General features: G+C 51.6%; 1 protein-coding gene across 1 annotated transcript; it reads right to left on the bottom strand.

Moving 5' to 3' along the window:
* Nucleotides 1-106: 106 nt before the first annotated feature.
* On the bottom strand, nucleotides 107-23,776 carry LOC138765518 (cell adhesion molecule 3-like). Its single transcript, XM_069942547.1, has 12 exons — nucleotides 23,765-23,776; nucleotides 23,357-23,579; nucleotides 23,025-23,117; nucleotides 15,571-15,720; nucleotides 12,991-13,143; nucleotides 12,410-12,547; nucleotides 9,950-10,120; nucleotides 8,941-9,031; nucleotides 7,990-8,162; nucleotides 6,776-6,835; nucleotides 1,936-2,061; nucleotides 107-1,375 (listed from the first exon to the last, which is right to left on the bottom strand). The coding sequence occupies exons 1-12, from the start codon at nucleotides 23,774-23,776 to the stop codon at nucleotides 1,257-1,259; spliced, it is 1,509 nt and encodes a 502-aa protein (XP_069798648.1). The 3' UTR covers nucleotides 107-1,256.

Below are 23,776 nucleotides of genomic sequence, written 5' to 3'. Positions count from 1 at the left end.
ACTTTCCTCTCTCCCAACCTGGGCCAAACCAATCCACCCAGACCAAGCGCCGCGCAAAAAGAACACACGTCTCCTGCTGAAGGTATGAATTCTGGCCCCTTTTTTTATTTAAAATATTTGCAAAAATGACACCCATGAACACCCCCCTCCCCCCGCCACAAACAAACCCCAGAAGTACAAGTTCCCCTTAATGTGGTTGGGGAAGAGTGCAGACACGGCAAACAACCAATCACAGCGCTGCTCAATATACACGTGAAAACTCCCAGCCCATGGCAGTGCTGTTTATTCAAAACACACAGAGACATCCAATTAATATTAGTTATATGTATATATTTATAACGTATATGTATATAATTCCAGCCAATCATATCAAACCTTGCAGAACAGGAGTAAGATCGGTAGGGGTTCCAAACGTTGGCCAATGCTAATCCAGAATATTCAGATGAAAATGGTGCAATTGACCAATCAGAAGTCAGCTTTATGCTGGGACAGTGGTCATCTTAGCAGATTGGCAAGCTGCAAGCCCTCGTAAAGTCAGCCAGGTCAGAGGGCATGCTGGGGTCAGCTGGGTCAGAAGGTGTGCTCGGGTCAGTTGGAGCACAGGGCCTGCTGAGGTCATTTGGGGCAGAGGGCATGCTGGGGTCAGCTGGGGCAGAGGGCGTGCTGGGGTCAGGAGTACAGGAGGCCATGCAGGAATATAAATGCCCGAACTCCCAAACATGTCCTCCTGGGGCATGGGTCAGACCCAGGGGGAAGATCCCTCTACACTGTCCCGTCACACACAAATGGGGCACAGGTCAGACCTGGGGAAAGCTCCCTGTACACCATCCCATCACACTTTCCCAGGGAACAGGTCAGACTTAGGGGGAAGCTCCCTCTATACCATCCCATCACACACACCCGGGGCATGGGTCAAACCTTGGGGAAGCTTCCTCTACACCGTCCTGTCACACATTCCCGGGCACAATGTCAATAAGTATGATGAAGCAGTCTGAAGCAGGGAGTGATCCCACAGCCCACCCAGTTTTGACCTGACCCTACCTCCTCCCCTTCCCTCCTGCTCTCTGGCAAATAAATCTTTGAACAGAAAGATATTAAAACCAATAACTAGACATGACAGCGATTGTGTGTACAACAGTGAGTTATCATCAGGCTGCGCGCTCAGTGTTAGGGAACACAGAGGTGGGGTCACTGCAGGCAGCGTATCAAGGGGTACTCCACTGATGGGGGTCTCCCTCATGCCCCTCTCTCCATCACTAAATGAAATATTCCTTCTTTTCATCCGAGCTTGAGTGGCCCACCTCTGCGTTGATGATGGCCGTGTCGGCATCAGGGGCGTCATCCAAACCCTTGGCCTCGTGGGTCAGGTAGGTTCCTGCGGGAGACACGGAGAGGGTGGGTTTGGGTGGGAAAGGGAGGGTGGGGGCGAATGGAGGCCAGTGGAGAATGGGATGGTTCTTCCACTCTCAACCAGACGTATTCCTAGGGCCAGGCCGTCAATAATGCAGGTAGAGATGGATGTAGGGAATGGAGACTATTACAGAGACAGGAGGGGTGTAGGGGACCAGAGGGAATGACAGAGATAAGGAGGGGTGTAGGGATCTGGAGGGGATGACCAAGATAGGGAGGGGTGTAGGGGATAACATAGAGAGGGAGGAGTCTGGAAGGAATTACTGAAATAGGGAGGGGTGTAAGGTCCGGAGGGGATGACTGAGTTAGGGAGGGTTGTAAGGGACTTGAGGGGATGACAGAGATAGGGGTTTAGGGGACTGGAGAGGATGACAGAGACAGGGAGGGGTGTGGGGACTGGAGAGGATGACAGAGTTAGGGAGGGGTGCAAGGAATTGGAGGGGGTTACAAGGAGGGGTGTAGACAATGGTTGCCAGGGAGGTATGTAGGGAACTGCACAGGTGAGGGGAGTCGAGGAGTATTTACCTTTGTGCCGAATCAGGTAACGGACCAGAAGGATGAAGAGACAGAGTACGATGAAAACAATGACGGCGACAATTCCTCCGATAATTGCGTGGTCGATGTTCGACTGGGTGAGCTGGGAAAGGGGATCTGCTCACAAGAGGGGGAGGGGAGAGAGAGTTAATAGAGAGCGAGTGAGAGAAAGGAAGGGAGGGAAGGAGGGAGAAATAGAAATAGAAAGAGAATTGGCGAAAGACAAGGAAAGAGGAAAAGGAGGGAGGGAGAAATGGAAAATGAGAGGGAGAGGTGGTGAAGGAAAGAGGGAAAGAGGGGTTGAGAGAGGATGGGCAGGAAAAAAGGGAGAGAAATGAAGAGGGAAAGAGTGCAACTGGTTTCCATAAATTTGGAACAGCTTTTTCACCATCCCTTCCACTGCCTCTCCCTCAGGGTGGAGAACCCTCTCTTCCCCTCCCATGGCACCTTTCTGTTCCTGAGGTGGTGAGGAGGAGGGGGAGAGGAAGGGAGAGGAGATAGAGGGGGATTAATAGTTGTTTCACATGGGGCAGTGGGGAGGGGTTGGAGGTGGGGAAATGTCACGGATTGTACCTGTGTCCGGCCTGGGGCTTGAGCTGGAGTCTGATGGTCACAGCGATGGGCGGGTGCAGTGTCCAAGCAAATGGTGGGGTGGGGGAGAGAGGGGCAGGAGAGGAAAGAGGGGTAGCAATTGAGTGGAGGTAGATGGAGGAAGGAGGGACAGTAGGAGTGGGAGTGTGGGGAAGAGTGGAGGAGTTTCAGAGGAGAGGGAGGAGTTGCAGAGGAGAGGGGGGAGAGTGAAGGCGAAAATGGGAGACAGAGAAGAGATGGAGAATGGGGGACACAGCGTTGAAGGGATTGGAAGAGGAGGGGTGAACATTGTGAACAAAGAAATTCAGATAATGATTGGAGAAAGCAACATGACCACCGCGATCCAATGAGTGAAGAAGGAGAAGGGGATTAGGGAGGGTGAGGGAGGGATGGGGAACAGCTGGAGGGGGAAGGAAGGAGAGTAGGGAACTGGGAGGAGGGGAGGGAGAAGGATAGGAGGGGAGCAGGGTGGTGTGAGGATGGAAGGAGAGGTAGGAGTGTGGGAAGGGAAGAGGGAGTGGAAAGGGGAGGGAAGGACTGGATGGGGGAGCATGGGAGGAAAAGGGGTGGATGGGGAGGAGGAGAGGGGAGTGGAAATGGGAGGACCAAGAAAAGGAGTGGAGGGAGCAATGGGAGGAAGGGGAGAAGAGAAGCGGGGAGGGGAATAGGAGGGGCAGAGGGGGTGTGGCAGTATGGGGTAGGAGCAGCAAGAGATGGAGGTAAGGGGTGGGTGGGTCAGGGAGAAGGGGGTAGGAGGGAGGGTGACAGAGGGTGAGGGGGAAGGGGGAGGTGGGATACAGTAACCAGAGCAGCAGGAAGTGCACATGGACACTGACACCACTGTTGTCTTGCCTGGAGTCGCCTTCTTTCCATGGTTGATTCAGAGCTTCTTGACCAGGTCTATCCTCAACATAGCCATCCACCCGCCCCTGGGTCCCAGCTCCACATCCATAACTAACTTCAAGCAGACACCTGCTCAAACCCTGGTGCATGACATGGGCCACCAGAGACACATCCCAGCCAGGCCACTCCACCCTTCTAACCTGTCCCAGTCTTCAGCTCAACCCTGAATGGAGCTCACCCAGTCACCCTGTTGCACACTCCCGGGGCATGGGTCAGACCCAGGAGGGGAAGCTCCCTCTACACCATCCCATCACACACACTCCCAAGGCACGGGTCAGACCCAGAATGAAACTCCCTCTGCACCATCCTGTCGCACATTCCTGGGGCACAGGTCAGATCCAGGGGGAAGGTCCCTCTACACCATCCCTTCATACACCTGCTGGGTCAGACACAGAGAGAAGCGGAGTTAAAGCAGTATTAAATGGTAAGTGGAGGAAGAGTTGGATTACATCTTTGGCAGTGGCCTGGAGTGCGTTTCTTTTGAAGGAATTCCAATTTGCTTGATTAGTGCCTGTCTGGGTCAGCGTGCTGAGGGAGCGGCTGTGGCTGGCAGATTGCCAAGGACAACCAGCACTTTCATGGGAGCTGCAGCTGAATTAATGTCCAGTAATTACATTGGTCAACTCCTGCTCATCCCAATTGCTTAGCCCAGGTCACCTGGGTAAAGATTTGTTGCAGGCACCTTGGAGATTTGTGCAACTGGAAGGAGGCGCCTGACTGTAAAGAATGTCCATCACAGGATAGTCTTGTATTTCTAGAGAACACTCCAACCTTCTCCAAGCATTTTTTTTTGTGAACCAATGACTGAAACTTGTTATCACACTGATTCTGGAGCAGAGCCTGGTGACTGGTGAGATGCCCCTCTCAATGAAGGGCAGTTGCTGCCAAGAAGGGAGATCTCTGCTCATCGAAGAACTGCTGTCCAGTCTCACTCAGCACAGAATACAAGGTCTTTGCCTAGGCGATGGCCAATTGTCTGGGCTCCATACTGGCAAAAGTGATTCCCCAAGATCAGTCCTACACAGACCCAGGCCAATCCATTCAGGACAATGTCCATCTAGTCCACGGCCTGTTTCATGTTGTCCGGGGAGCTAGTCTGTCACCTCCCTTGACTAGAAGGCATTTGACAGTGGGTCATGAATATCCCTTTAGCACTCTGTAGGCATTCGGTCTTAGGTCACATTTTGCTGAAAGTCAATGGGACCTAGACAAGGCTCTTGCACCTTTGTCGGGGGGGGGGTATACCTCATATCTGGACAGTGGTATTTTGTCTGCGTGGAGCCGTTTCTGTGTCTACTTCGGAAGAGGTTGACGGGACTGGTTCCGTGAGAGCCAGACCTGGAGGTGTCTTAACAGCTTACACTACTGATGTCCTCCTCATGGTGACTGACCCTGCTAACCTGCAGACAATGCCAGTTGGCTTTCTTGGCTGCGTTTTCTGCCAATGTGCTGCTCTTTTAGTGGGTCAGTGCTGGAGGTGATGGGACCCTTTGCATGGAGCATCATGAACCTCCTGTACCTGGGTGTCCACCTGAGCTCCACTGAGGAGGGCTGGCTGGAACTAAATACAAAAGTCATTGCCCAGCTAAGACACTGGTCAGAGCTGCCCTGGTCATAAACTACCTGGTGGCCTTTATATACCTCTTCAATCTGGTCGGACCACAGAAAGTGCAGGAAAACAGAAATTGACTCTAAAGGGAACCCTCTATGTAAACATCACAAAAATAGAATAAGGCTTAAAACAGGAAATAATGCTGTGGGGCTGCACGGTTAGTGTAGCGGTCATCGCAATGTTTTTACAGCCTCAGCAATTGGGACATTAGTACAAACTCCTGACAGAGAGTGCGGGACTTGAACCCCGTCCCAATTGCAGCAGATTCAACCTTTACAGTGCGAACAATTGGGACTGGGGTTCGAGTCCCACACTGTATCAGGTGTTTGTACTAACGCTGGCAGATTCAAATGTGTTGGACCATGGAATGCTGGAGTACAGAGCCAGTTGAACACTTTGGTTCCGCCCACATGTTACCATGACCCAGAGGAAGTTGGTGGACTTCTTCTGGTGCACAAGAGGCATCGAGTCTTCTGCAGTCCTGAGTATTCAGTTTGAGGATGGTCAGTCACTGGTATGTGTGCGTACCCAGCTGGCGGCTCTCCGCCTCTGGTCCCTGCAGAGATATGTACACATCGAGCACCCGCTGTGATGGCATGCGCAGGAGACATTTTTTCTTCGCCAGGTTTGTTGCCTTCAGGAGGACACACAGCTCCCAGCAGCGAGTATCAACCATACCGCTTTGCAGGAGCTGCCTGGTTTCCATTGAGAGTTATTGTGTGTCTGGGGTGCGGTCATCTTTCATCCTGTTGCAGTGGGTGTCAGGGGTGCTCAGGAGTGTAGGATGGTCCCAGCAGAGCCGAAATTGCTCATCGGACCCAGGGCCCAAAATCCTTCTCAGGAGCCAATTCCATACCACGAGCCGCATTACAGAGATGCCCACTATGCCATTTGGTGATGCATCAAGGCATTTATTGTACAGATTGCTCCTGTACACCATACACTTTCTTGTCCTCATCTTCCATCCAGATACACCCTGGCAGTCTGATTTGCCACCCAGAGCTGAGGGAGGTCTCCTTATGAGAGAGTCCTCCCCTGTTATATTGGAGACCTGTGATGGAAACGTACTGAGCTGTTACTGTGTAACAGATTTTTAAGTCGGTTTACTGACACACCAACCACTTGTCATGTCTGCAGCCAGGAGGAGATAGTATAGCATGTATATACAGAGTGTGAGAGGTTGAACAGGTCAGACCCAGAGTTAAGCTCTCTCTACACCATCCCACCACACACTCCCGGGATGCAGGTCAGACCCAGGGGGAAGCTCCCTCTACTCTGTCCCATCACATTCTCCCTGGGCATGGGTCAGTCCCAGGGGGAAGCTCTCTAAAGAGAGACCTAGGGGAATTGGTTCCTCATCTTGCACCAAGGATGTCACAGGCCAAAAACATTTCTACCTCTAGGCAGGCAGGTGTGCTGCACTAACCAATGGGATTGGTCGCCTGGCTCCACCTAATTTGATTGGTTGCTAAAGTCCCTGTAGATAGCAGTGACCATACAATTTGCATGAATGTCCCACCCTACTGGATTCTTCTCAGCCAATCACAGTTTCAAGAGCAGCTAACAGTCGTCCAATCCCATCCCTGCTCACCAAGCAACACCACTAAGCCAGGACCCCAGCAGCCCTAGGTGGGGATGGGGATGCAGAGTAGGATGGGATGGGAATGCAGAGTAGGATGGGGTAGGGTGCAGGGTAGGGTGTGGGAGGGGAGGCGAGTGTCCTACCGTGACCGGGTGGGGTCAGGGAGTCGTTGGCAGGAGCTGGGGGCGTATCCAAGGGGTCCCCTGTGATGGGGGGAGGGCAGACACACACGTGACATGTAACATACATGATGATGTCCACTGGTACACATGCCTAGAGATGCAGAATTCATCTCTCTGCCACTGTTCTTCCCCCCATGGCCTCTCCCCACAGTCCCATCCCCACCACCCCCCACCCATTCTGCGCCACCCTTCCAAAAGTGAGGAGCTCCCTCACAGTCTGACCCCATCACCTTCCCCCAGTGGCCATCCCCTACAGCCACTCCCCCACTGTGGAGCTCCCTTGTCTCTCACTGGAGAGATTCACACATTCACGGAAAGAAACCCCTCCTCATCTCCATCTGAAATCCCACCGACCTGGGTTCCCATGACCCCCCTGGTGACCCAAGTCCTCATGACACTTGGGTTACCCCAGTCCCCACCAACCTGGGTCCTTATAATCCCGGTGATCCCAATCCCAACTAACCGGTCCCAATAACCCTCTGGTGACTCCACACCCCACCAACCTAGGTCCTCATGATCTCCCGGTTATCCCAGTCCGCACTGACCTCAGTGATCCTCATCCCAAATCACCCCAGTGACCCAGACCCTACCAACCCCAGTCATCTCTGACTGCTGACCCCACAGACCTGGTGACCTCAGGCCTCTCTGACCACTCTCCCCACCATCCCCAGTGATCTTGGTTCCCACCAACCCCGGTGATCTTGGTTCCCACCAACCCCGGTGATCTTGGTTCCCACCAACCCCGGTGATCTTGGTTCCCACCAACCCCGGTGATCTTGGGTGATCTTGGTTCCCACCAACCCCGGTGATCTTGGTTCCCACCAACCCCGGTGATCTTGGTTCCCACCAACCCCGGTGATCTTGGTTCCCACCAACCCCGGTGATCTTGGTTCCCACCAACCCCGGTGATCTTGGTTCCCACCAACCCCGGTGATCTTGGTTCCCACCAACCCCGGTGATCTTGGTTCCCACCAACCCCGGTGATCTTGGTTCCCACCAACCCCGGTGATCTTGGTTCCCACCAACCCCGGTGATCTTGGTTCCCACCAACCCCGGTGATCTTGGTTCCCACCAACCCCGGTGATCTTGGTTCCCACCAACCCCGGTGATCTTGGTTCCCACCAACCCCGGTGATCTTGGTTCCCACCAACCCCGGTGACCCTTGCCTGCCTCACCGTGCACAATCAGAGAGTAGTTCCTGGCGCCAGTGCCGACGATGTTCTTGGCTTCACACCGGTAAATCCCATCATCAGTCTTGTTTAGGAATCTGAAGGTCAAGTTCTCACCACGCACTGTCGCGTGCTCCGATAGCTCACCAGCCAACCGCGTCCACGTGAACAGCCCGGGTCTAGGGGCGGGGGTGGTGGTCAGTGACTGGTTGGAACCATAATCCCACCACCACTGTTCACAACCTCACCACCCTGGCACACTGCAAACCATTCCCATCCCCCCAACACCATCCCCACTCCTCCCCACCCAACCTCATCACCACCCCTCCCCACAGAGTCATCCTCAAACCTGTACCCACCCCTCACACTATCCTCGCTGTCCCCATTGGCCTCACCATTGCCCCACCGCACCGACCCATAAACTGTCCCCACAAACCGCCACCATCCCCATCCACACACCATCCCCATCCACACACCATTCCCATCCCCCCACATTGCCACTCCCCGCACCATTCCCATCCCGACCCCATTCCCCTACACCATTCTCACTGTCTCCATCACTCCCCCATTCCCTCAATATTCTCACACACTTCTGGGTCAGACCTAGGGGAAGCTCCCTCTACATCGTCCCGTGACACACTCCTGGGGCACGGGTCAAACCCAGGAGGAAGCTCCCTCTAAACTGTCCTGTCACACACTCCCAGGGTACAGGTCAGACTCAGGGAAGCTCCCTCTACACCATCCCATCACACACTCCTGGGGCATGGTTCATACCTGGAGAAAGCTCCCTCTACATCATCCGCCACACACTCCTGGGCCATGGGTCAGACCCGGGGGGAAACTCCCTCTATACTGTCCTGTCACATCACTCCCAGTGTACAGTCAGACTTGGGGAAGCTCCCTCTAGACTGTCCCATCACATATCCCGCAACATGTGTGGGTGGGGTTTATACTCACTCAGGGTTCCCTCGGCCGACACATCGCAGCATGAACTCCTCATCTTCCTGTGGCACGACTTTGGAAGGTCGGATCTCGATGGATGGGGAATCTGGGGAACAGAAGGAGTGATCGGTGTTCCCATCAGGCACAGCTCAGCTGAATGGGCACCTGCTCCTGCGAGCTTTCCCCAACGTACTTTCTCCATCACCTGGCAGCACTCGGCAGGGGGAGGACATAGGTCAGAGAGCACGTCCCATACCGAGGATCCGCTTGAACAGTGAGGGTCCCTTCACACTGACGATCGGGTGGTGGCAGTGAGTGGGGGGTGGAATCTAGGCATGTGGGGAAGGGTGGGGCTATGGTTGGTGTGGGGGGACGGCATGAGTGGGAAGGTGTGGGGCCCATGGGTGTGACTTGGAGTCCAAGTGGAATCTGGGGGAGTGTGAAGGGGTCAAATCCAGGGGGGAATGGGTCGACGGGCAGTCCAGGAGGGGATGTAGGTGTGGGGTTGAGGTCCATGGGGAGGGTGGGGTGTGGAGTTGTGGTCTGGTCAGAGTGTGGGGGGGGGGTGGGCTTGGATCTGTGGGAGAGGGAGTGAAAGTAAAGTGGGGGGTTAAAATAAAGGAGAGGGTTGCGATCAGGAGGAGTTTGGGGTGAGGGGGAGAGGTGGAGCCAGGGGTGGGAGTGAGGGGAAGGGATGGGAAGGGGTAATATCCAAGGGGTGTGTGGGAGTGAGTCAGAGTTGGGGGTCCAGGGTCATGTTGGGGTGGGATGGAAGGGGAGTGGTATGGTCTGGCATGAGTGTGGGAGTTGGGTGTGTGGTCTGTTGGGATTGTGGAGGTGGCGGAACAGTCTGGTGGCTATGGGAAATGGGGGTATGGACCAGAGTGTGAGGGATTTTGGAGAGGTCTTGGGCGGGGTTGTGTGGAATGGAGTGTGGGTGAGATCTTTGGAAGTGTGGAGGTGAGTTGGGAGAGATCAAGGACCACGGGGTACACCATGGGTGTGACTGTGCTGTGGAACTCACAGTGAACCTCAATCCTCTGTTGTGCCCTGTAGTCACTGTGCTCCAGGGCCTGGTGGTCAATGGCACACTCAATGACAGCACCATGGTCCTCCCGTGACACACTGATGTTCACCACACTCCGGAGGGTGTAGGCTCTCTCATCACCAGGGACTGCTTCATAGGTGGAGTGACCTGTGAAGAGAATGAGAGTGAGAGAAAGTGAGAGAGAGAGAGAGAGGGAGGGAGGGAGGGAGGGAGGGGGAGAGAGGGGGAGGGGGAGAGAGGGGGAGGGGGAGAGAGGGGGAGGGGGAGAGAGGGGGAGGGGGAGAGAGGGGGAGGGGGAGAGGGAGGGGGAGAGGGGGAGGGGGAGAGAGGGGGAGGGGGGAGGGGGAGAGGGGGAGGGAGAGAGGGGAGAGAGGGGGAGGGGGAGAGAGGGGGAGGGGGAGAGAAGGGGAGAGAGGGGGAGGGGGAGAGAGGGGAAGGGGGAGAGAGGGGAAGGGGGAGAGAGGGGAAGGGGGAGAGAGGGGGAGGGGGAGAGGGGGGGAGGGGGAGAGGGGGGGAGGGGGAGAGGGGGGAGGGGGGGAGGGGGAGAGGGGGGAGGGGGAGAGGGGGGAGGGGGGGAGGGGGAGAGGGGGGAGGGGGAGAGGGGGGAGGGGGAGAGGGGGGAGGGGGAGAGGGGGGGAGGGGGAGAGGGTGGAGAGGGGGGAGAGGGGGGAGGGGAGAGGGGGGGGAGAGGGGGGGGGAGAGAGGGGGAGGGGGAGAGAGGGGGAGAAGGGGGAGAGAGGGGGAGGGGGAGAGAGGGGGAGGGGGAGAGGAGGGGAGGGGGAGAGGGGGGGAGGGGAGAGGGGGGAGGGGAGAGAGGGGGAGAGGGGAGAGAGGGGGAGAGGGGAGAGAGGGAGAGAGGGGGGAGGGGGAGAGAGGGGGGAGGGGGAGAGAGGGGGAGGGGGAGAGAGGGGGAGGGGGAGAGAGGGGGAGGGGGAGAGAGGGGGAGGGGGAGAGAGGGGGAGGGGGAGGGAGGGGGAGGGGGAGGGAGGGGGAGGGGGAGAGAGGGGGAGGGGGAGAGAGGGGGAGGGGGAGAGAGGGGGAGGGGGAGGGAGGGGGAGGGGGAGGGGGAGAGAGGGGGAGGGGGAGAGAGGGGGAGGGGGAGAGAGGGGGAGGGGGAGAGAGGGGGAGGGGGAGAGGGGGAGGGGGAGAGGGGGAGGGGGAGAGGGGGGAGGGGGAGAGGGGGGAGGGGGAGAGAGGGGAGAGGGGGAGAGAGGGGGGGAGAGGGGGAGAGAGGGGGAGAGAGGGGGAGAGAGGGGGAGAGAGGGGGAGGGGGAGAGTGGGGGAGGGGGGAGAGGGGGAAGCGGGAAAGAGAGGAGATGAGAGATGGTCAGGGGTGTCAGAGGGGAACATAGGGGAGAGAGCTCTCTGTCATCCCTTCTAGTTTCTTCACTGCTCCCCATCTCTGTAACCTGCTCCGGTCCCCAAATCCCTCTCTATCCCCTCCATCCCTACATTGGTACCTCTCTAACCCCTTCCAGCCCCTACTCCCCTCTGAATATGTCACAAACTCTGCTACCTAAACTCCTTCCAGTCTCTTTAACCTCATCTAGTCCCCACACTCCTCCTGATCACTTTAACCCCCTCCAGCCCTGACACCTCTAGATGCCAGACCTCTCCCTATCTCAGTAAACCCCTCAAGACCTTACACATCATGACTAACCCCCTCCAGACATCTCCCTATCTCAGTAAACCTCTCCAGTCCCAATACTTCTTATGTCTGTCACCCCATTCAGTCTGTATAACCTCCCCATCTCTGTAACCCCCTTGGGTGCCCGACACCCCTCCCTACCTCTGAATCCCTCTCCTGTGCTCTACACCCAGGGGTGCAGTGCCGCTGGAGCTCACCAGAGCATCGCTCCGGGCGCCTCATGTTGCCAGTTTTGGTGAACTCCAGCTCCTAGAAAATTAGCACTGCACCCCTGCTTACACTTCCCTATCTCTGTCACCGTCTCTAGTCCCCTGCTCCCCTCCCGTTCTGTGCAACCACTCTGGTTCCTGCACTGCTCCCTTTCACTCTCACCCCCTCCTGTCCCCACATACTTCCCTGTCTCAGTAACCCACTCTGGTCCATTCACCCATCCCTATCTCAGTTAAATCCTCTGTCCCCAATACCCTTTCCTGCATCTATAAACCCCTACACCCTTCCCGAACTCTGAAACTCCCTCCCATCCTACACATCCCTCCCTTTATCACCCTCTCCTGTCTCTAACTCCTACCATCCCTGAATACAGGTTGTTCCACACCCAGCCATCCTGTGGTTGGCGGGGGTAGGGGGGTGTTGCCTGCCCCACTCCTTCCCCATTTGATCACTGCATACACATGTCCTTCTCCCTCACACACGTTTGCCTGTCTGGGAGTGGGAGTGAGAGATTGTCAGGTGGAGGGGATGTTGTCAGGGGAGATTGAAGGGGAGGGTCACAGATCTCACAGACTCACCTTCCAGCTCCTCGCTGCCTTTGTACCAGTGTATGGTGGCAACAGGCTTGCTGCCTGTTGTGTTACACATCAACGTGACCGTCCGTCCCTCCGCTATCGGACCAAGGTATCCTGAAATTTCTGGCTTCTTTGGAACAGCTGGTGTTCATAAAGATAATCCTGTTACACATTCCCAGGGCACGGGTCCGACCCAGGGGAAGCTCCCTCTACACTGTCCCGTTACACACTCCCAGGGCATGGGTCGGAAATGGGGGAAGCTCCCTTACACCGTCACGTCACACACTCCCAGAGCACGGGTCAGACCCAGGGGGAAGCTTCTTCTACACCATCCCATCGCACACTCCAGGGCACGGGTCAGACCCAGGGGGAACCTCCCTTCATACCATCCTGTCACCCACTCCTAGGGTACTGGTCAGACCCAGAGTGAAGCCCCCCTACATCGTCCTGTCACACATTTGCAGGGCACGGATCAGATACAAGATGAAGCTTGCTCTACACTGTCCCGATACATGGGTCCGACCCAGGGGGATTCTGCCCCACCTCCAACCCATCACACTCTCCTAGGTTAGTCCGTTCCTTACCCAGAACCTTCACCTTGGCGACTGCGGTGCGGACAGGCATGGTAAAGATGGAGCAAGTGTAGTCGCCCTCGTCTCGCAGGCTCATGTTGCTAATGCTGATGGTGAGCTCGTTCCGGTTGTAAAGGACCAAGGAGATTCGATTGTCCCGCAGCGCTGGGGATGAGGGACAATCAGTCTCCATGATGACAGTGCCCCCTACTCCCCAACCCCATTCCACAGGCTGGCCACCAACACCCTTGTAATAGGATGAAGAGGAGCTTAATGGCCTCCCATCACTGTGTAGCAGGCCAAGGAGGTTGATTAGCCTCCTGTCCCATTGTAGCGGGCAGTGTGGGGTTGAATGGCCTACTTTTGACCTCAGGGATCCAGTCCTGGAAGGTCATGGTCTGCTGTCCCTGTAGTTGAGAGGGTGTAGGGGAAGGGCATGATGAGAGAGGAACATGAGGGTTTGGGGGAAAAAGGATGGAGAGGGGGTGTGGGTTGTAAAGGGGAGGGGCAAGCAGGAAAGTGGTGGGGAGGGGAGGAGTAGAATGGGTGAAAGTGGAAGTGGGGGAACAGGAGGGGAGGGGAAGGGTTGGGGACAGGAGGAAGCGTAGGGAGGGAGGGAGATCAGGGCAGTGGGGAAGGATGGGATGAGGGAGGGGGAGAGCTGTGAAAGGGAGGAGATTAGTGGAACCATTGGGGGGGTGTTCAGATGCAAACATGTGAGGTGCGTGTGGCGAGATGAGAGAGGGTAGATGTCTGGGGCTAATGGGGGTTGGAAAGAGGGGGGTGTGAAGGGATGTGGAGATGGGGTGTGGAAAGGAGTGTGAGTGGGTAGGGGAAGGACTGTGAGGGTGGGAGGAAAGAGGTGTGAGGAGTGGGGGTAAGGGGTGTTGGGTGCGGGTATGTGATGTCTGGGGATGGGATGGGCTGCTTGGTTGTGGGAAGGAGTGAGACGGGAGAGGAACGGTAGATGGGATGATAAGGGTTGGGGGTAGTTGGAAGTGGTGTGAGGGGGTGGAGGTAGAAGGAGTAGGGATGGGTGGAAGGGGATGGTGGGGTGAGTGTGGCTGGAAGGGGTGTGGGGGCTGGGGATGGGCCAGAAGTGATGAAAAAAGAGAATGAGGTGAGGTGGGGTTGGTGGACAGGGAGTGAGCTGGATTGTGGTACTATGGGTGAAGGGGGTGGTGGGTTGGAGTGGGCTGGGGAAGGGGTATGGGGGTGCAGGTGTGCATTGGGGAGAAAAGGAGTGGTGGTGGATGGAGGATGATCGGGTGGGGGGAAATTGGGTGACTTAGAACTAGAGTCAAGTGTAGGACATAAGCACTCTTGGCTGGGCCTCACCATAGCAGTGAAGGTCAACACCAGAGTGGGTTGGGATAGTAATGGGGTGGGGGGAGAAAGAGGAATTAAAATGTCCACTAACCTGAGAGAGGGCCACCAGTGGGAGCTCCAAGTGGGTGGGGGGGATGGTGAGGTGTTGGGGAATTCCTGCTCCTACACGGAAGGGTTGGTGGAACTCTGTGCCGGTGGGTGGAGAGGAGAGGGGTTTGTGAGAAGGCAGGAGCAGGCCAGGGAAAGGTGGCCCTCCTGGATTGGGAATGAGGACCTGTCAAGTTGGTTTGCAGGTGCCACAGGTCATCAAGAAGGTAAATAGAATATTGACCTTCATGGCTGGAGGGATTGAATTGAAGAGCAGGGAGGTTCTGCACCTGTACAAGACACTGGTGAAACCTCACCCAGAGCACTGCAGGCAGCTCTGGTCTCCTTTCTTGAGGAAGGATGGACTGGCATCAGAGGCAGTGCAGAGGAGGTTCACCAAGTTGGTTCCAGAGATGAGGGGGTGAGAGATTGGGTCACCTGGGACTGGAATTCAGAAAATTGAGAGGGGGTCTTCCAGACACTTGCAAAGTGGGTGGCGTGGTTAGCACGACACTATCAAACTGCCAGTGACCAGGTTCAAATCTGGCGCTGTCCATAACAAGTTTGTACGTTCTCCCCAGTGTCTGCGTGAGTTTCTCCCAGTTTCCTCCCACCCTTCAAAAATGTTTGGGAGCTGTAGGTTAATCAGGGTATTTTGGGTGGCATGGGCTTGTAGGCCTGAAGGGCCTGCGACCGTGCTCTCTGTCTAAATTAATATTCTGAAAGGGACAGATAAGACAGAGGCAGGAGAATTGTTTCCCACTGAGAGGTGAGGCAAGAACTGGGAAGTAGCCTCAAGATTTGGGGGAGAGTTAGGATGGAGACAAGAAGGAACTGCTTCTCCCAGAGAGTGGTGAATCCAGGGAATCCTCTCTCCAAGGAAGTAGTGGAGGCTGCCTTGTTACATAAATTGTTCCGAAAGCACAGAGTGATAGTTTTTGCATATTTAGGGAAATGAAAGGTGAAGGGGAACTGTGCACAGCAAGATCAGAAGAAGGCTCAATGGGTCAGATGGCCTCGCCCTCTGGTTTCTGCTGTTCTCATGAGACAGCAGAGTGAGAGAGGGAGGGAATGGTTTGGAGGGGAAAATCGGGAGTGGAGAGAATGGCGTGAACTCTGACCCTGGTACCCCCACACGATGACCTTCCCCCACCCGCTCCATCACGCCCCTCCCACCTTTCTTATCATCGAAGTAGAGGGTCTGTTGGGTAGGGTTGGACCACTGCAGCGAGGAGTTGTCATTCTCTTGTACTGTACAACGCAGCGTGACAGTACCGCGCTCCTGCACAATCTCATCCTGCGTCACCGGGTAAAGCCAGTCAGCGTCTGGGGAGAGAAAAATGTCAGATGGGCCGTGGAGTGGAAAGTGGAGAGGTTGGCATAGTGGTTAGTGCAACACATTTACAGCGCCAGCGATCAGGACTGGGGTTCCAATCCCGTTCACTCCGCATCCAAATGGGTTTTCCCCAGGTGGCTCCAGTTCCCTCCCACCATCTAAAAAGTACCAAGGGTATAAATTAAGTGGATATAAATTGGGCAGCACAAAGTAGAGGGCTGAAATGGCCTGTTACTGTGTTGTATATTTAAATTTAAGGGAGGAAGGGGAGTGGGGAGAGTGGGGGCATGGCATGAGTGGGGAGGAAGGTAGGGGAGAGAGTGGGGAAGAGGGAGAGAAGGGGGCACAGGAGTGCTGTCAGATGGGGTGGGAGAACGGTGAGTGGTGTGCAGAAAGTGGGTGGAGAAAGAGGAAGTAATGTGGTGAGAGGATGGGGAGGTGGTGAATGACTGTGTGAGAGAGTGTTAGAGAGAGACCGCCTGCGAGTTGGAGAGAGACTGCATCTGACAATCTGCATGAGTAACAGAGGCACTGAGAAAATGAGGGCCATGCAATTGCAGGAGGGGTAGGTTCTCACTTAAATCTTGGGAGCAGCGCTAAATGAAAAGAGGAGCAGTTTTTAAACAGCGCAGGAGGTAGGTGCTCATTTAAATATCTCCATTTGCCAAACAGAGTGGCCCAGCATGTGAGTGGAGAGTTGAAGCCTTTGGCTCAAGAGGTTCGGTGAAAAGTCAATGAGGACATACAAATGGTAAAGTCAGGAAAGAGTAGGTAGAAGGATGGTAACGTGGGCAATGGACACTCCAATTGTGGGACGAGGGAGATCTGGAACATCACAATTGTCCCTGATGACATCCAGCTGCAGCTTCTTACAGACCAAGTTAGGGAAGTGGAGCTGGAGCAATTCCAGATCATTCAGAAGCAAGAGTGGGTGATGAACAGAAGCTATAGGGAGACATCAAAAGGCAAGAGAAAGGTACTTGAGTTACTGTTAGGAGAGGGAAGGGGAATAAACAGACAGTGCAGAGCACCCCTGTGGCTGTTCCCCTCAAAAGTAAATATACAGTTTTGGATATAGTTTGGGGGTAGGAAGATGCTCTACCAGGGACAAGTCGTAGTTGTCAGGTCTCTGGCACAGAGTCTGGCCCTTCGGCTAAGAGAAGAGGAGAGCTCTAGTGATTGGGAATGCATTTGATGAACAGATGGGAAGTTCTGTGAACAAGACCAAGATTCCAAGATGGTTTGTTGTCTCCTCAGTGGCAGGGTTAGGGATGTCCACAACATTCTGAAGCGGCAGGGTGAGCAGCCGCACGTCATTGCCAGTGATGTAGATGGAAGTAGGGATAAGGTCTTTGAGAGGAAATGTAGGGAGTTAGGAAGGAAGCTAAAAAGCAGGACCTCAAAGGCAGTCATCTCGGGATTACTGCTTGTGCCATGCACCAGTAAGGGGAGGAACAGGAAATTGTGGCAGGTGGATACACAGCTGAAGAGTTGGTACAGATTTGTGGATCTTTGGGATTTCTTCTGGGGAATGTCTGACCCGTACAAAAAGGATGGGCTGCATTTGAACAGGAGGGGAACCAATATCCTGGCGGGCAGGTTTGTTGGAACTGTTGGGGAGGGTTTAAGTTAGTTTGGCGGGGAAACCAGAATGTAAGGGCAGAGAATGGAGCAGAAGGTGGAAAGGGTGATGCACTGTGTTGTGGGTTTGTGATGAAGGTCGGCCAGGGAGGACGAGTTGCAATGTAGGAGATGAACATGGAGCATAGATCAGTCCACGGAACTAAGATGCTGTGGTCATTACAGAGACGTGGCTAGCACAAGAACAGGATTGGCTGATGTGGGTACCAGGGTTTAAAAGGGATAGGATGGGGGCAAAAGAGGGGATGAGTAGCATTATTGGTCATGGATAGTATCACAGCTTCAGAAAGGGAGGATGCTGCGGAGGGAGTATCTATGGGCAGACGTCAGAAATAGGGAGGGAGCAATCACTGCATTGGGAGTAGTCCATAGGGCCCCCCCCCCCCGCCAAATAGTCCTCAGGACACCAAGGAACAGATGTGTCAGCAGATTTTGTAATTATACAGTAATCACAGGGTTGTTGTTATGGGAGACTTCAATTTCCCAAATATTGACTGGCACCTCCTTACTGCAAGAGGGATAGATGGGGCAGAATTCATCAGGTGTGTCCAAGAAGGACCCCTGATAGAGTATGGGGACCAGCAGAGGGACCGTATTGGATGAACCTAGTCAGGTGACGGACCTCTCGGTGGGGGAGCATTTTGGTGATAGTGACCACAACCTGAGCTTTAGCATCGAAGTGGATAAAAGCAGACAAGATGGGAAAGTGTTTAATGGGGAAAATGGATGAGACAGGAACTAGGGAGTACATTGGGAACAGATGTTCTCAGAAAGCATGGAAGTGACATGGAGGAAGTTTAGGGTCCATTTGTGCAGGATTTTGGATAAGTTTGTCTCACTTAGACAGGGAAAAGCTGGTAGGAAAAGGGGACCGTGGTAGTCAAAAGAAAGAAAGAAGCAAACATTAGATTTAGGGAGCAAAAAACAGGAAGGGCTTGAGAGAATTACATGGTAGCCAGGAAGGAACTGGAAAGGACTTAGCAGAGCTAGAAGGGGGCACGAGATGGTGCTGGCAAGTAGGATTAAGGAGAATCCTAAGGTGGTTCATGCATATGTGAAGAACAGAAGGATGATGAGGATGAAGGTGGGGCTGCTAAAGGATGAAGGAGGAAACACATGCCTGGAGGCGGAGGAAGGTCCTAAATTAATACTTGGCTTCAGTGTTCACCAGAGAAAAGGATCTCATTCAAAGTGAGGTCACAATAATCAAGCTTATGTGCTGCACCACGTGGAGATTAAGGCAGATGAAGTGCTGAATCTTCTTCAAAACATTAGGATTGGTAGGTCCCCAGGACTGGACGAGAGATACCCCAGGTTGCTATGGGAAGGGAGGGATGACACTTGGGGCCTTTGCGATTATCTTTGTGCCCTTCTTGGCCACAGGTGAGGTGCTGGAGCATTGGAGAATGGCAAATGTGGTCCTCTTGTTTAAAAAAGGCTACTATAGACCAATGAGCCTTACATCAGTGATGGGCAAGCTATTGGAGAGGATTCTTAAGGACAGGATTTATGAGCATTTAGAATACAGTCATCTCAGAGATATTTAGCATGGCTTAGTTCAGGGAAGGTCATGCCACACAAGCCCAATAGAGTTCTTTGAGGAGGTAACCAAAAAAATTGATGAAGGTAGGGCAGAATTTGTGGTGGATATGGATTTGAGTAAGGCACTTGACAAGGTCCCCATGAGATACTCTTTCAGAAAATCATGAGGCATGACTTGGCTGTGTGGATTCACAATCATCTTGCCTTTAGAAAGCAGAGAATAGTCACGGATGGAAAGTATTCCGCCTGGAGGTCAGTGACTAATGGAGTTCCACAGGGATCTGTTCTGGGACTCCTGCTTTATGTGATTTTTTAGAAATGACCTGGACGAAGAAGTAGAGGGATGGGCCAATAAGTTTATGGATGCTACGAATATTGGAGGAGCTGTGGATAGTCTTGAAGGTTGTTGTAGGTTGCAACAGGATATAGACAGGATGCACAGTCAAGCAGAAAAATGGAGTTCAATCCAGATAAGTGTGAGATGATGCAATTTAGAAGGTCAAACTTGAAGGCTGAGTACATGGTTGGATACTTAACAGTGTGGAAGAACAGAGGGACCTTGGGGACCAAACCCATAGATCTCTCAAGGTTGCCACTTAGGATAGTTAAGGAGGCCTGTGGGATGCTGGGCTTAATTAGGGGATTGAGTTCAGGAGTCTTGAGATGATAGTGCAGCTCTATAAATCTCTGGTGAGACCACACTTAGTATATTGTGTTCAGTTCTGGTCACCTCATTAATAGGACAGATGTGGACGCTACAGAGAGGATATAGAGGAGATTTCCCAGGGTGTTGTCTGGATTGGAAAATGTCTTCTGAGGCAAGGTTCGCAGAGCTGGGACTTTTCTCTTGGAAGTGAAGAAGGATGGGAAGTGACTTAAATGGAGGACTCCAAGATTTTGAGAGGCATAGATAAGATGAACAGCCAGCATCTGTTCCCCAGGATAGAAAAGAGGACATCTGTACAAAGTGAAGGAAGGTAGGTTTAGGGGAGACATCAGGGGCTATTTTTTTTTATATACACAGAGTGTGGGTACCTGGCATCCATTGCCAGGGGTGAAACAATAGGGACATTTAAGAGACTCTTAGACAGACAGATGGAAAAAATGAGGGTTATGAGATAAGGAGAAATAGGTTTTTCGGTATTTATAGGTTGGCACAACATCATGAGACAAAGGGCCTGTACTGTGGTGTAATGCTCTATGTTTTATGCTCTCAAACTCACACACAAACCTGTCTTCATTACACACATGCCATTCTCTCAAACACACTCTTGTCACTCTCTTAAACACACACAGACACACACAATCCCTATTTTAAATTACATACACACAACCCACCCTCTGAAATACACAAGCACTCTCCAAACACACACAAGTGGACAACCTTGCTCCAAAATGTGCACACACACAATTCTCTCTTAAATACACAAACTTCTCTCTGAAACACAGAAACATACACACATCATTGCTCTTAAGCCCCACAACCCCACTCTCCAATGCATACATGCAAACACCTCTTGAACATGCAGACACACAAACCCCACTCTTTAATGCATACATGCAAACCCTCTAAACCCACATGTAGGCACAAGCTCCTCTCAAAAACAAATATACCACCCTCTTCTTAAACACTCAAATACACAAATCTCTCCCAATCAAAAACCACTTCTTAAACACTTAAATAAAACAAACCCCTCCCTTAAACACACATACACAAATCCCTCTTGAACACATACATGCACAACCCATCCAAAATCTACACACACACAAACCCCACTCAAATGCACAGAACTCTTCTCTAAATACATATCAGTGGGCAACCCTGGTCCGAATCATGCAGCCAACACTTGTTACATATGCACTAAAATATCTTTAAAATATACATACACAAACCTTCTCTTAAACACACACCATCTCTATCAAGCACACAGACCCCTCTTCAACGTGTACCCCTCAGAAACACAAACATACATGCAAACATCTCTAGAAAACACAAATCCCCACTACATACATGCACACATTTCCTAAACATACACGCCCCCTTTTTAAAATATTTTGAAGTGTCATACATGTCGTATATAGAGTCCATATACATAAGTCATTTTTATACAGATTAATGCTGACTACAATAAATTTAAACCCCCTCCCCTTAAAAAAACCCTCCCTAACCCCAACCCCCCAAAAGAAATCAATCATTACTTGTACATGTTAATATTATATAACATTTAAAAAAGAAAAATAAGACTACTGGATTGTTCGAAGGCAGGCCAGGGAACACAGAGGACTTAACTATCAATTATCTATCAGTTCTATCTGCTGAGGTCATAGGGAATAGTGATTAGAAAAGAATAAAACTAATCCACAATATCTATAGTGGAAATGTGGGCTCCATATTTGTAAATATGTGTAATATTTATTTCTCAGTTTTTTTCCCAACAGAATGGACTTTTGTATTTCCACATGCAATTTGTCGATGCCCAGATAAGAATCCAACTTCCAGGTGACTGAAATACTATTTTCACAAGCTTTTGTTGAGTTGTTAATGTTTCCCTCAGCATTCCCTATCAAAAATAAATCAGGATTTTGTGGATATGAAATAGGAGTAATTTGTTCGAACAATTCTACTTTTACCCAAAACTGTCTTACTTTTGGACACACCTCACCCATGTGGAATGCAGAAAGGACCCTTCCTCTATACCACACCTAAAACAGTTATTTGATAAGTCCAATTTTATTTTATGTAACTTACACAGCATGATATATAACTAAAATATTATATTGTACCAATCTGTATCGCACATTAATTGTATTCGACATACAGTCTCCACACACATCCATCCATAATTGCTCATCAATTGTAATATTCTGTCCCTGTTCCCACTTATGCTTAGATTTATAGAGTCCCAGTTTACATGTTGTTCTCTGCAATAAAAGGAACATTGCAGAAGTAAATTTCTGTACTGGCCCTCATTGAACAACAGTTTCCATTTCACTACGTGGTGGTAATAAGCTTTCTGGGGCCAATTTATCCCGTAAGAATCGCTTTAACAAAAAAAGCACATTTCAAGATATTCCATATTTATCCCTTATTTGAATACAGGACATTAACTGACCTTGTTCATAACCATCTTCTATAAGTTTAGGTCCTTTATCAGACCACAATTTCAAAAAAATTTTTGTTTTAGGTAAAAGGTATCAAACTGTTCTGGAACAGAAATGCATAAGGTGATATACCACTCTGTTCCAATTTTCCCATCTATTATATGTTTCAGTAAAGGTGCATCTTTAGTTCCTGACATCAATCTTGAATTCCATTTATAAAGAAAAGCCTTGACTGACTTTTCTCCAATTCTTTATTAATCCACGTTGGACTGGTTTCATCTTCAAAAAAGGATGCAATAAAATGCATCTGAGCTGCTCTATAAATAATTATAAATACTGGTAAGTTGCAAGTCCCCCCATTCATATTTCTGTTAATTTCTGCATAGAAACTCTAGACATTTTATCCTTCCATAAGAATTTCAAAATCCACTTATTAAGTTCTTTTAAAAAACTGTTGAAGTACTAAAATAGCTAACATTTGAAAGATATTGAATTCTTAGGAAAATATTAATCTTTATACAATTAACTATTCCTATTAACGTTATAGGTAACATCGTCAATTTCTTTAAATCCTCTTCAAGTTTATGAAGTAGAGGTAAATAATTCAATTTATATAAATTCCTTAAATTGTTATCTGTTCTAATCCCTAAAAATTTAATCCCACTTTTTGGCCATCTAAATTTGGTGTCTCGTTGACATGTCATTTAGTCACCTTTTGTACATGGTATAACTTAATTTTTATCCGAGTTTATTGTCCATATTCTTCTAGTCGGTGATGCAGTTGCCTTAAGGAAGACTCAGATTCAGTCAAGTATATCAATACATAGTCTGCAAATAAACTAAATTTATGTTCCTCACAATTGATGCTGAATCCCTTAATAAACACATCCCATCTAATCATCTCTGCAAGAGTTTCAATAGCCAGGTCAAATAGTGCTGGTGATAAAGGAGATCCTTGTCTACTAGATATCTGTAAATTAAAAGGTGTTGAAATTTGTCTGTTAGTTACCACTTTGGATTAATATCCAGTTGATAAAAGATTGTCCTGTAGTGGTGTGAGCAGTGGAAGAAACATAGCCACCACGTTGAGGGTCATTAACTACTGTTGTTATTCGAATTCAGGACGCCCCTTTAAGGGCAGCGCGAGCTCAGTCACCTGGTCCATTGTGACATCATAATCGCTGCCCAGGGTGCGCACTGGAAGGGATGCTGGAGTCAGAGAGAGAAACCTCTGACGACATCACTTCCCCATGGCTGCCTCGCCACGTGGCAATACAAGCGGGACCGGTTTGCCATGAGGAAGTGCGCTGCCACACAAAACCCCCACCCCCACCCCAGAACCTGCTACAGGTCCTGTCACTTTGGCGGCTGGCCCTGGCACTTGGGTGCGATCATCTACACTGGCTGTGATAAGTCCAGATGGGCCACCTTCAGGCACTCCATCGTAAAAAGTTTCTCTCTCCCCTCCCCCCCCAACATCCAGGATGAAGGTTCCACTGGACTGGTGCAAGACTTTGTATGGCCCCTTGTACGGTCGCTGTAGCTTTGCACCTTGTCGTCCCCTCTACATGAAAACGAACTGGGCTGAATCAACCTCTTTGGGGAGATGAAATTACTGGATACCGTGGCGTGCCGGGGGTGGGGGAGCTAAGGAGGCCAGTCGCCTGTGTAGGTCCACCAGCAGGTTTTTGTCAGTGGCTGTGGTGTCAGGGTCTGGGCTGAAAAACTCACCCGGCAGGGAAAGCTTGCGCCATAGACCAT

The sequence above is a fragment of the Narcine bancroftii genome, chromosome 5 (assembly GCF_036971445.1).
Source record: "Narcine bancroftii isolate sNarBan1 chromosome 5, sNarBan1.hap1, whole genome shotgun sequence".
Lineage (NCBI taxonomy): Eukaryota > Metazoa > Chordata > Chondrichthyes > Torpediniformes > Narcinidae > Narcine > Narcine bancroftii.
The sequence above is the reverse complement of the archived record's forward strand: the minus strand, read 5'-3'. Positions and strand labels throughout refer to the sequence as shown.

Coding starts and splice junctions, on each gene's coding strand:
- LOC138765518 (XM_069942547.1), bottom strand. Junction 13,144..15,570: donor CTACTTCGATGATAAGAAAG/GTGGGAGGGGCG, acceptor CCTCATCCCCAG/CGCTGCGGGACAATCGAATC. Junction 9,032..9,949: donor ACAGAGGATTGAGGTTCACT/GTGAGTTCCACA, acceptor TCTGTTCCCCAG/ATTCCCCATCCATCGAGATC.